Source organism: Botryllus schlosseri, chromosome 10 (genome assembly GCF_051294905.1).
Source record: "Botryllus schlosseri isolate E-star chromosome 10, Bs_hap1, whole genome shotgun sequence".
NCBI lineage: Eukaryota > Metazoa > Chordata > Ascidiacea > Stolidobranchia > Styelidae > Botryllus > Botryllus schlosseri.
The window spans coordinates 11,462,624-11,476,419 of NC_137245.1; the positions used below are offsets into that span (position 1 = coordinate 11,462,624).

Consider the following 13,796-nt stretch of genomic DNA (forward strand, 5'->3'; position numbering starts at 1 on the left):
CACACAGATTGACTCGAGTCGAGTCATTTCCGTATTTTGAGAAAATGACTCGAGTCATCAGAAAATCGTGACTCGAGTCGGAGTCATTACAACCCTGGGTAAATGAGACGGACCATAGTAAGTAAACAATAACATAATGAAGTTATAACGAACAACGACAGCTCTACTTGCGCCCCCCCTCCACATCCCCCTGTCTTGCTCACTCTTACTCCCTGAAACAGATACATGCTCACTCTTACTCCCTGAAACAGATACATAATTCTATTTTTGTTTTCATTTACTCCTTTTGCATCTATATCCTGCTTTTCTGTTGATAATCATTAGTTTCTAGCCTTTTGTTCATATTTGTATGTTAATTTTTTCCCTAATTTCAATTTTTACCCCTTGGCACGTTTTTGGTCATAACTTATTCCCCAAGGTAAAAAAAAGTGACAAAACCTATCATTGAAAAGCTGGTAAAATTATCTTTCCAACGGTATATAATACGTCTTTATAAGAATTTTTTCTAGGTTGACCCATTTTTAGACCAAATTCTACAGGACTAATTCTCACCATCGAGAAATGAACTCATTTGGAAGTGATGTTCACGTTTACAAATTGGAATTGCCAACACAGCCATTTTCATTGCGATTGTTAGGTAGCATGCCAGCACTGCAGGTAAAATGTATGCTCAGGGCGCAACGTTATGTTGCAGGCGACAAATTCGAGAATTGAGAAGTAAAGTTGATCAGATTATATTAGTTACAAATTTCCACACCGCTGAGGTTTATTATCCCGGTTTGTTGGAACTACAATTGAGCTGCGGGTGGCTGCCAATAACACTATTGAGGTATACTATCCTCACAGATGCTATTACACGATCTGCGTGGAAATGCGTTTGGCATCCATGTATAATACACCTGTACGCCTCTGTATTTGTTAGTGGCGATTGTGATTGGACTCTTCGATGCGACGGTCAATTACATCGACAATGCGGTAGTGGGCAGACTTTATTGTCAAGACAATCTTACTTTATTAAATTAGGCTCAGCCCGAAGTTTAAATGAGATCCCATCAGGCCAGTTATGTGGTAACAGAGGTCATAGCTGATAATTCAAAACCTCACACGGAAGCGGAGAAAGTTTTCTTCCGGCCTGCCATAAAATTGTAAAGAAATGTTTGGGAAGGAACGAAAACGATTCCTATGTCAAATGTTACCATTCGTAGACGTATTTGTGAGATGTCCACAGAGATAAAAGAAAACTCAAGCAGAGAAAAGCCTATTGAGTGCTCCGAAAAGGTAGAATTACTTCGTCAGTGACCACCTCTGTAAAACTATTATGGTTGCTGCTATACGCATTCTGGTAGTTTGCCTGTGCAGTAAGCTAAAAGAGTTCAAAACCACTGTGCTATTGTGCCGCGAACTATTTTTCATTTTCAAAGTGTGCCACGAGGTCGAAAAGGTTGAGAACCACTGCCCTAACCCAAGCCTTAATTCAACCCTAACCAACCCCATAACCCAAAATTTAACCCACATGCCCAATTGTCGCATGCCGGAGTGTCTCACATGTCCACCGACCATTTTATTTATCAATTCTCGTGCCACTGCGATAGAGACACATATCTCAACACTTTCAAGATGGAATCAGGCAACACCTTCCAAAATCCATCAGATCTGATCAAAACAAAATGTGACCACTGAGATCTTATCAAACCGTTTTCACATTTCGTGAGGACGAAGATCATCATGAAGTCTTGACACACCTAGGCGATAGGACAACGCCTATTACAATATTCCGATTTGAGCTGTGTACTGTAACGTTGGTCATTTTCCCTACATGACACTCGGCATTCCATGCTGGTTAGTTGGTTACCCTTATGATCTATGTAGGCTTTTGGTGTTGGATGATAGCATTGAAAAGAAAGCGAAATATCAGGAGTCAACAAATTTGCCTTTCTGTTGGTGCAACCCTCATACAGTCTGAAGGTCTGCACCCGAAACGAGACCCAAATCAAATTTAACATACCTGGGCAAGACTGCATGTCACCAAGCATTGTAAAACATTACGGAAAATCGAAGCATCGGTATTCATGCTGGACTCATATGATTTGGAACACAGTTAATCATTGACTAAAAGGCGAGACCTTCGCTCTAAAAAGCAGAACAGATGGAGATTCACAACCAGTGTATATGCTGGCGAGTACGAACTGACCTACATTGTCAAATTATCAATGAATGGACAGGAATTCAGACTATGAGCTCACCTATTTGGTCTTACATACTTGATACAGAGCCTATTTTTAATACTTCTGTAGGTTAGTTTCCATCGAGTGTGATGCTCTATGCATACGTTTCTTTGAAAAGTTCTTTATTTTTGTCAATGTAGAATTGTAGATCTAGACCAGTGGCTCCCAACATGGGAAACAAAGAGAAACAAAGGGGCGAAAATGTTAGAAAGTCCAGTGAGATATATTTAACTATCAATACACTTGAAGACGGCTTATTCTGCATATGACACGAAGAAAAGGTCAACTCAACGGCAAGTAGATACGAAAACCTTCTCGGAAAAACGCTCTTATTTTTTAGGTCAATTCAAAAGCGATCAGAGTTAAGCAAATAAATGTCACGTTTTTATATCCTCATTTTTGATCCATAAACATGGGTGCGAAAATTTGTGCCGAGCTTGATAAGGAGGCGATGAGTCTAAAAAGGTTGGGAACCACTGATCTAGACCAAGGTTGGATTTTAATTAGGCTATGGATTACACCTCGTCGTTTTGACTCCCTACTTGCTTTTCATATATTGGGATACTTGCAGTTTTTTAAATTGATAAATTATAATAAAATATTGATGCACATCAGCAATTTCATTGACTATTCCATCAGTTCATAAATTTTATATGATTTCAGCTAGGGTGAACAGTTTCTTAAATACTGAATGTCTAAGATGGATTACAAAAAGCTCAGTGACTTCCTTAATAAGGTCACTTTTGTAAAATTGAAGCAATTTGCAAGAGAGCATTTGAAGTTGAATCTAACGGAAATTGAGCAAGCTGAAAATGAAAGAGATGTCTATGATCGAAAGTTTTCTCTAATACGGCAGTGGGGCGAACTAGCGGGCCATGAAGCAACTTTTGATCATTTGGAAGAACTGTTCAAAAAATTTGCTAGCAAGGATACTTCACATGCTGGTTATGAATCACAGCCTAGCAATCGTCCAAGCAGTGACAGAAGTGTATCTCCTACAGTGTCAAATTACAGCGAATCTTTTGGATCACAACGACTTCTATCAGCAGAATGAGATCCGCACAACTCATGTTCCGTCAATAAAGAAGAGAGAGAGTTATTGCAGCAAGTGCATTCGCCTATGTCAGAAAGACCTCCCCGCACTATCGATGAGAATGAAATAGGTCTTAACGAATCGAAGAATAAGGAGGAAAATTCAACTAATTTTAATAATGCAATGCCATTAGCCCACGAGGAACGATCACAGGATGAAACTATCCGACCAGTAACCACAGTTCCGAATAAAGCCTCTTATGCAGACAACTCACCAACAGGCCAATACGAAGATGCTGCTGTTATACCTAATAAGCCTGACGATAGCAGAACCTTTACAGGTGATGCTGAAGGGGCCAAAGATGATTATTTTGAAATAACTTCTCCACCCCCATCACCAATTGTTGTAGTTGATTGTCCCAAACGAGATGCATCTAGACTTAGCAAAGACGAAGAATACTACCCAATATTAGACGCTGAGTTCAAAGGATATATTTTGATATTCAACAATGTTTTCGAGAATGCTCCTGATGAAAGAAAAGGTTCCGAGGCTGATGTAGAGCATCTAAAACGTCTCTGGAAAGAAATCGGGGGTTGCAAAATTCTGGACCATCCTAATCTTAGTGCCGAAGACATGAAATACGAGATCCGCAGATTTGTCACTTCCAAGAAACGTAAACCGTGTGGATTTGTGGCATTCTTCATCATGTCACATGGGGACAGTGAATATTATTACCAGGAAAGTGCAGAGAGAATTGGAGAAGGGTATATAGAAGGAAATGATCGCAAAAAGCTGATGATGAGCGAGATTTTGGAAATGATGAAGAACAGTTATCCTGGAACAACACTACGAGACATTCCAAAATTGGTATTTGTTCAAGCATGCAGAGGAAAAATGTTGGATCGGGGTGTTCGTAATGAACGAATTCAGTCGGCGGTTGTTACAGATAAACGTTCAGAGAAAACAGGCATGGCTTCGAAAATACCAGAAACTAGTGATACATTGATATCATACGCCACTCAAAAGGGTTATAAAGCACTTCGTCATGAATCATTTGGCTCTTGGTTTATTAATGCCATAGTCAATGTCTTTCGCAAGCATGCCAGCCACAAACATGTTCTAGACCTGATGACGAAAGTTAATGACTCGGTAAGTAGAAGAAGCGGACAGCTTCAGTCTGGGGAAGAATGCAAGGAAATGAGCGAGATCAATTCAACTTTACGTCGCAATCTTCTTCTTTTTCCGGGTCGAGAAAACGAAGAATATTGAAAGGATTTAGGTTCGAGGATTTACGTTCTCAACCTCTCCCCTTTGATGCCCGTACGTTGCTTCATGTATTTATACCCGTAGCCTTTGACTCTGAACTGTATAGGATTAGTAATTAGTGCCAATCATTATATTCTCGTGTGCCTTGTTTTAAAATTTAGACCATGCGTAATCGTATAGCGCGGTAGTGTATTCAACTATTCAGTAAAAAATTCAATTCATAATATTCGTATTAGAATTTTGTCATATATATGTTTTTGTTCACTGTTCAACAAAGGTATAGAAATATTACAGAAAAAATAGTACAATATTTTGATAATAGTAGTTGCTTTTCATCATGTTGTAAAAATTGAATGCGTTATAATGGCTGCACTGATTCAAGATGAAAAAGTCAAAAATAATTTCATCATTTACTTTCACAGAGCCCAGGGTATCGGGTTTTAAGAGATGCTCTTGCCTCCCACAATGTTTGACATTGATAAATCAAATACACCTGTGCCAGTGTCGCTATCGCTAATGTAGACGTGCATCTATTTCGTAACTGTTGCTAATGCCCACAATCAAAGTATTCACCCGGTAATTTGTCAAGTTGGACGATAGAAAAACCGGAATTAATATTAGAATTTTTTCCTTGATTATTTTGTGGCATATACAGTGACTTGAGACATGCATTGAAACAATGTGTTTGGCGAGATAGAGTAGTGGTATAATCCACAGCTGGGTTGCGGGTTCAAGTCTGACTCCAGAATTCCTACTTACAGGTGGAGGTTCATCTAGGCACCTCCTCGTAGTCATGTCATTTGTGCAAGCGTCGTCTTATAAAAGCCAAGAAGTGGACCGTGTGTCAAGTTGGCAGCTACGGAATAATACGGTATATCTATCGAGTTCTAGTCACCAAAAAATCCTGACTTGGGTCATTACAACGCTAGTTTCGACCCCTGAGTAGCATTGGCGACATTGACAAATTGAATATACCCCAGTGACACCACCTTTATTGACTGTAGTCATCAATACAGACCGTGGACAAGAGCTGTAGCAAATTTCTATCCTTGTCACGCACATGCGCACAAGAAAAAAATATTTTTTATTCATAAAGGGTTGCAAGAGCGGGTTAACTCATAGAACTCGCGTCGACAGGTATAAGCAGGGGTGGGCAAACTGCGGTTTACAGCCTTTGATTGCGGCTCTTTAACGACGTCCATTTTGCAAGAGACGTTTAGTCGGATTATCAATCGCATTCCATTACGTATCAACAATATGGGTATTGTTTTCGTGGTTTTATTTTGTAAAATGTTGGGGAAAAAAGAAGGTCAACGTACTAGCTCAGCTCTCGAAACAGCCACCGGATTGTTACTGTCGAATTTTGCCCTGTATTCAACTAAAATTCTCAAGAAAGAAGACATTGAGCGTCCTCTGAGGACACTTTCAAGAAAGTGAAAAATGGGGGACAAATCCTTTTACAAGAGGACGTATAGTAACCCTAGTGTTGTAGCCCTTTCAAAAATGAGATTCTTGATATACGGCTTGTCTATGAAGCAGGTCTGCACACCCCTGGGTATAAACTTACCGGAAACAAGTACAAAGACCCACTGCTCCAAAGATTTCTTGGAGGATTGAAGTAGCTCCCACTGGGCAACAGGAATAACTTCCAATATTTGTGACAATGGTTTGATATGACACAGAGAGGTGTCGTTAGTGGGCTACTTTTGCACAATGATTAGCCTAAACTACTCAATGTCATACGAACGGTCGGGATTGGATAAGTTAGATATAAATACGTGATGTAGTATATTGGGTTTGGTTTTTGGGCACGAGTTGAGCAGAGCTAGGGTTGGCTTAACCTGTGTACGGTACCTGTTGCTTCAGTCTTTTGGGTAAAATACACTAGATTGTGATGACAAATGAAGATCCTAATATGAAGGTTGTAACCTAATCAAGCACATCACTGTAACATACATCATGTTCGATGTTGCTACATTATGATATACCGTAACTCAATGAATCCATACTATACGCCCAATAACCGATACAACCGGTCCCTTTAGCATTCATCATTTTCACGTAGCACGATGTAGGCATACGTGTAAGTTTGAGGGCCCTGTGGATATAAAGCTGTATCACCCTATGGATATACAGCTGTATCAGCTGTATCACCCCGTGGAGTGGATATAAAGCTGTATCAGCTGTATCACCCTGTGGATATAAAGCTGGATCAGTTGTATCACAGCTTATCAGCTGTATCACTCTTGTATTGAATCGGTGTCTTGTGTTCAAACAATTCTTGATTTTTTTATCATTATTTTTTTAATTACTTTAACTTTGAGAATCATCGCTGCTCCCATGTCATATAAAACAAACCGTACCGAGATTCACCCAGGTATCACTCTGCAATAAGTATCACGTCTATACTATGTATGGAATGTGCGAAATAGCTTAGTAGGCTATCACTCAAGTATCAACCATGTCGCTCGGGTATGAGCTGTATCACTCAATTATCAGCTTTATCATCCAGGTTTCTCTCTGCATCACGCCAATCACGCCAAGACTACGTCTGGAATGCAAAATAGTCATGTATCGGAACACAAGGGTATCAAGCCCTACAGTGATCATGCAAACACGCAATGTCAGACGTAAACTAGATCATCATCATCATTGGTTCATTAGCATTATCAGGACGCATTATAGCTAGGGCCGTACCGTAACAGCACTTCGTCAGCCCCCCCTACAAAAAGTTGGTCTTGGGCCCCCTATAAGGTGATAAACCGACCCCCCTCAGGCTATACGCTGTTTACCGCTACATATCATCTACATTGGGTGATATATGAGTGATACGGCTGATACAGCTTTATATCCACAGGGTGATACAGCTTTATATCCACAGGGTGATACAGCTTTATATCCACAGGGCCAAGTTTGAGTATATACAATACATTGTTGTATTGAGATTGACTGACGTGACTGCAATTTTATTAACAACTACATGAGAGATGACACAATGCAATGAGATGGAAGGTGTCAAAACGACAATGTGCGGTCTATCAAACTATATATTACCGAACTAACTCGCAGAGGTTCATAATCTATACTATAATTTATACTTCTGCTGAAGGTAACCAAATAAAATAACTCATCAGTCATCACTCACTCCTGCACCATGGCAAACTAAGCAGAAACGGTCGTGGCTTGGCCATTGGCAACAGATATCGGATTCGCGAAGTTTGGAATCCAAATCCACCCGGCTCCGGTTGATAATATGAAATTATAGAATGTACAATTGTACATTCTATAATGAAATCGTTGATATGATATTGGTACCAAAAACCCGGCTAGTACCTAAAATCCTGTTATTTCAGGTATCAACACCCGGGCTCGGTCCGGCTACGTTAAAAAACGATAAAATCCAACTCTTGCTCCGACTCCTTAGCGGGATCGTGACTACTTCAGGTCACCTTTGGTCGTGGCTAGTGTGATTTCATTCATATTATAAGGCCGTCCATTTCTTTGCGCCACGATAGGAGTCAGAAAACCGTAAATACAGTAGGTACAATTTAAACTATAATGACCGATTTTTGGATTATAATTGGATCAAAAACGAATCGCTAAGAGCATTTACGAAGGAAACGTCGATATGGGTAATGTGGCCCCGTGGATATACTCAGATATCGCAGATATCGCAGATATCGCAGATATCGCAGATATCACTACTGTGGATATACTCAGATATCGCAGATATCGCAGATATCATTGTGGATATACTCAGATATCGCAGATATCACCAAAATCCGCAGATATCGAGGTCATATAAAGGTCACGCTTCGTTTAGAGCGCAGATATCACGTCTTAAGCATGTCTAGGTCGATTCAGTGCGCAGATATCAGGTCCGGACCATGCCTGGGGGAATTTTGTGCGCAGATATCAGCTCCGGAGTATGTCCGAATACAAATAGTGCGCAGATATCAGGTATGGACCATACCTGGATTCTTTTGGTGCGCAGATATCAGGTATGGACCATACCTGGATTCTTTTGGTGCGCAGATATCAGCTCCGGAGCATGTCCGAATACAGATAGTGCGCAGATATCAGGTATGGACCATACCTGGATTCTTTTGGTGCGCAGATATCAGCTCCGGAGCATGTCCGAATACAAATAGTGCGCAGATATCAGGTCTGAACCATACCTGGATTCTTTTGGTGCGCAGATATCAGCTCCGGAGCATGTCCGAGTACAAATAGTGCGCAGATATCAGGTCTGGACCATACCTGGATTCTTTTGGTGCGCAGATATCAGGTCCGGACCATGCCTGGGGGAATTTTGTGCGCAGATATCAGCTCTGGAGCATGTCCGGATACAAATAGTGCGCAGATATCAGGTCTGGACCATACCTGGGCTCTTTTGGTGCGCAGATATCAGCTCCGGAGCATGTCCGAATACAAATAGTGCGCAGATATCAGGTCTGGACCATACCTGGATTCTCTTGGTGCGCAGATATCAGGTCCGGACCATGCCTGGGGGAATTTTGTGCGCAGATATCAGGTCTGGACCATACCTGGATTCTCTTGGTGCGCAGATATCAGGTCCGGACCATGTCTGGGGGAATTTTGTGCGCAGATATCAGCTCTGGAGCATGTCCGAATACAAATATAGTACGCAGATATCAGGTCTAGACCATACCTGGCGCTGTTTCCTGCATTGATATCAGGTCCGCAGCATGTCTGACGCCAAGCGATACGCAGATATCAGACCCGGAGTATGTCTGGATACAAATATTGCGCAGATGTCAGGTTTGGACCATGCCTGAGCGTATTTCGTTGGTCGATATCAACTCCACATCATGTCTGGATGGAAATGGTCAGGCCTGGTCACTGGTCAGAGCTGACCAGTAACAAACCACTTACAGTTATTTTGGAGTCCTCTGGAAGATTTTGCCTGCTTGCATCACTTAGGCTACTCTAGTGCAGGGGTGTCAAACTCAAGTTGTTTCGCGGGGCGCATTCAAACCTTCAGAACATAGGGGATTAGGGGTTCTATTCAAGCGACACGTTTATTCGCAAACAATGGAATTTGCAAAAATACAAATATTGACTGGTTGAATATAGTTACAAACCGCTAAAACAGGGGCTCTTACGACGATATCAGCATATTTCTATGATCGCCTTGTTTCAGTCGTAATCTGGCGTTAACTCTGCGTATGCGTTGGGAGGGATACAAGAGATTTAACTGTAGACGTGGCCGTTGGAATTCGGTTCATTTAAATCGCGATTCGTTTTCCTCTGGTGGTCGGGAACCTTTTCAGTCAGAAGTGATACAGTAGTGCGAACGCAGATATTTGAATTACATTTTTGTAACTACTATATTATCCATATATTCATGCATGCAACGATTTCACATTGGCGTTTTCGCTTCTTCTAGGTCAATTCTAGGTCAATTTTTCCATAAAACTCTGAACTCAGTGTTCTCCATTTTGGCTTCCCGGAATTGCGTATCAATGTCACCGAACTTTTGCTAATACTGCTAGAGTGAAACCACAAAATAATAGGTAAAATGTGCCCTATGCACATATTTTACCTTTGCTGCATTGAGGGATTATTTAACAGAAGTTTCACGGACTAAAAATCTCAACATTTGTTAGAAATATGCAGGATAATACAAGCATTTTTCCATCAAATCGAAATTTTTTCGTGGGTCGGATAAAATCGTCCGGTCGTATGTTTCACAACCCTGCTCTAGTGGTTATATATCTTTGTACTACATCCAATTCTACTTGAAAAAATTTTAAGGAAATAATAATACTTTTTTACACTTTGTATTTTGTAAAGTAGAGAGTAGCATTAGCACATGTTTCTATCACGTTTATAAGAATAATTGCCATGATAAATGTTCAAATAGCCTCACACTCCTTGCGAAAAGAGTGTGTATTCACACCCGAAGGGCGGAGAAGAGTGGTACAAGAAAACATAACCTAACTAAGAATTATATAGCGGTCATAAATCCTACGTGCCTATACGTGCATACCATTCTACGTTAAGAGCATGCAGAATTTGGATTAAAATGTTGTAGGCTAGGCTACTGTATTTATACCGCGGTTTAAATCTGAGGTACTTTCAGGTTTTGTGTGTCATGAGTACAGTGTCGTTCAAAAATAACTTTTTTTCCGGATTCCAGCCATTCACTGATTAAATTGTCAGGTTACCCTAAAAACCGTTGCACGCCAAATTTGGTTCAATTCCAACAAGTATATAAGCCACCGCAGAGCCAATTTAAATTTTTAATTTATTAGAAAAAATGTTTTAAAAATTTCAAATTTTCCTGTCAACCCCCCGAAATTGTTGAATTTTCTTCAAAGACGATGCAAAACAAATTTGAATCAATTCCAACCAGTAGAAGCGGAGTTATTTGAGTTTTTCGTTGATAATTCTCGGATTAACTACCAATATACACAATTCCCGAAGAATCCGACACGGCTCGGATTTCGTGCTAATGCGTGAGCCGAACAAAGCGCAGATGGTCGGAGTTTCTCATTTAGCTGTTTAAACAGTATTTACCATGTTTGTCGACTAGCCCTACCTGCGTCTTCGATTAAGTTGACCGTCGCAACGCTCTATTTGTATACGGACATGCTCCGAAGCTAACATCTGCGCATGAAAAAGACGCCAAACCTGATATCTGCGCACTGGTTAGGGCATTATATGTTCAATGCTCATATAGGTGCTGATATCTGCGCACCATTTGTATCCGGACATGCTCTGGAGCTGATATCTGCACACCAAAAAAACTCAGGCATGGTCCAGACCTGATATCTGCACCCTATTTGTATTCGGACATGCTCCGGAGCTGATATTTGCGCACCAAAAGAGCCCAGGTATGGTCCAGACCTGATATCTGTGCACTATTTGTATTCGGACATGCTCCGGAGCTGATATCTGCGCACCAAAAGAGCCCAGGTATGGTCCAGACCTGATATCTGCGCACTATTTGTATTCGGACATGCTCCGGAGCTGATATCTGCGCACCAAAAGAGCCCAGGTATGGTCCAGACCTGATATCTGCGCACTATTTGTATCCGCACATGCTCCAGAGCTGGTATATGCGCACAAAATTCCCCGAGGCATGGTCCGGACCTGATATCGCGCACTCGATCGACCTAGACATGCTTAAGACGTGATATCTGCGCTATAAACGAAGCGTGACCTTTATATGACCTCGATGTCTGCGGTTTTTGGTGATATCTGCGATATCTGAGTATATCCACAATGATATCTGCGATATCTGCGATATCTGAGTATATCCACAGTAGTGATATCTGCGATATCTGCGATACCTGCGATATCTGCGATATCTGAGTATATCCACGGGGCCGGTAATGTCGACTTGGGTTAGTAAGAATTGCTGAATGATCTATTTTAAATATTGTATATTCAACAACTAAAACAGTGTCCTAACCTTGAAAATTTCGAAATAATGGAAATATTTACAGATTTGTTCTATATGACATTGAGCTGAATGCCAGCAGTTATTGCGCAAAAGCCTCTTCGTTTTCGCACATCGCACCCTAGCTGTTCCAGTATAGATAACTAACCTACGTAGGTTAGTTACCTATAGTTCAAGTGAGACAGTAAGCGAAGCAGGTACAGTAGTTAGTGGCAGTGTCGAGGTTTCTCAAAGCGAGCGGCAGGTAAAATATAATTTTATAGCTTAGTATAATGTTCGTATTCAAAACTTCGCATACATTATGCTGGATGTGGGAATCACTTTACCAAAATCTATTCTCGAAAAACTTGCTTGATATCTTGCCTGTGTGGGGTCTCATAAATTCTCATTCAAGTAGTCTGTACAAAATGTCTGGATTGATGAGTGTGCTAAAAACAGAGAATAAATGTGCATGACTGTGTGTCGATCGGATCGGATGGACACTGTGCAGCTGTATGCTGTCTGTGCGGATGACTGGAGCCTGGAGGTAGACTGTTGACTGTGTTGAGATGGTCAAATTCTGGTAATATACAATGTGAGAGTGTATCACAATGTCATTCCCTATCTAACTCAGCTCCAACATGTGGAATTTGTGAATTGATCTCACACCAGTTATTGAAGCCTCGTAATATGTCTCTTCCTCAATTTCAGGCATCGGAACGGATACTGTTTACTCGTATGTACGGTGTCATTACATTTGCAGACCTGTTTTATATAAAATTCATATGATTCTTGCCAATACAAACGCACTGTGATATCGTAACCTCCGTAATGACCGAAGAGCCAGTCGAAGAGACCAAAGTAATTCGGGAAGTCTACAGCAATGTCAATTCTCCTGAAAATTTTGAACTGGAATTGGAGAGCGCATTGGAAGCTAAAGTCAAATACATCGTCATCGAACCCACGAAGCTCGGAGAGGAAACGTCACGATGGATAAGAGTGGGGAACTGCTTACACAAAACGGGGGTGTTGTCGGGCTTGTCAGCATTATTATTACCCCAACTTCTGCCAGACTCTGTTCCAGTAGATTTTTATTTCAGCCTACCCGCTGCCACGCTAAGCGTGAGCTGTGCTACTCTGTATGGGATATCTTGGCAATTCGATCCTTGCTGCAAGTACCAAGTGACTACAAACAATCAAGAATTGTCACGTTTGAATGTTAGGAACCTCACAAACCCATCGCCAGTGGTTCTTGTACGTCGCGATGATAGATATAGGAAATTTCTACAAAACGGCATTGCTTTGCTGTGTACTGTGTTTGTTGCGAAATCTTTTGAAAAGTTATTACACAGCTAGCAAAAGTCCCTAACCATTTCATGTTTTTTGGACACTAACTTTTCATTAGGCATTTCAACACTCTCAATATATTGGGTGCTTCCAAATAGTACATGCACGGCATGCTCGACACTTATTGCTCAACCGCGAAATAGGTTTGCGATGGATGTCTTGCTCATATTGTCAATAGACATGCGATGGTTGTTGCTTTGGCCAAAGAACCAAACTACTTGTCCATCAAGGTTTATCTGCACCGGTCACAAAAAGGGATGCGTAATTAAACAATTTGAAAACCAGGTTACTGGTTACCACAACGTGACGTTTCAACGTTTGCAAAGACTGAGCATTTTCTGATCTATGCTTTTATTGTGGTGCTATTTCCGTTGAAATCCTTACAGATTTTGAATGGCTTGTGAATAGAATGTTCAGTTTTTTGATGTTCCAGCTTGCAAGTAATGGATTTAAGTCAACAAATATACTTTTACTATACACAAGTCGCTTGGTTTCCTACTAGTTTATTAGTAAGCGC

At 41.0% G+C, this 13,796-nt stretch overlaps 2 protein-coding genes across 2 annotated transcripts; both read left to right on the forward strand.

Annotated features, from left to right (window-relative positions):
- The first annotated feature begins 363 nt into the window (after nucleotides 1-363).
- Nucleotides 364-6,022, forward strand: LOC145449107 (caspase-14-like). The gene has a single exon (XM_080327581.1). The coding sequence runs from the start codon at nucleotides 3,346-3,348 to the stop codon at nucleotides 4,525-4,527; it is 1,182 nt and encodes a 393-aa protein (XP_080183707.1). The 5' UTR covers nucleotides 364-3,345; the 3' UTR covers nucleotides 4,528-6,022.
- Nucleotides 6,023-12,614: 6,592 nt separating this feature from the next.
- LOC145449117 (transmembrane protein 11, mitochondrial-like) lies at nucleotides 12,615-13,761 on the forward strand. Its single transcript, XM_080327594.1, has one exon. It carries the CDS (start codon nucleotides 12,764-12,766, stop codon nucleotides 13,286-13,288), a length of 525 nt encoding a protein of 174 aa, XP_080183720.1. The 5' UTR covers nucleotides 12,615-12,763; the 3' UTR covers nucleotides 13,289-13,761.
- The last annotated feature ends 35 nt before the right edge of the window (nucleotides 13,762-13,796 follow it).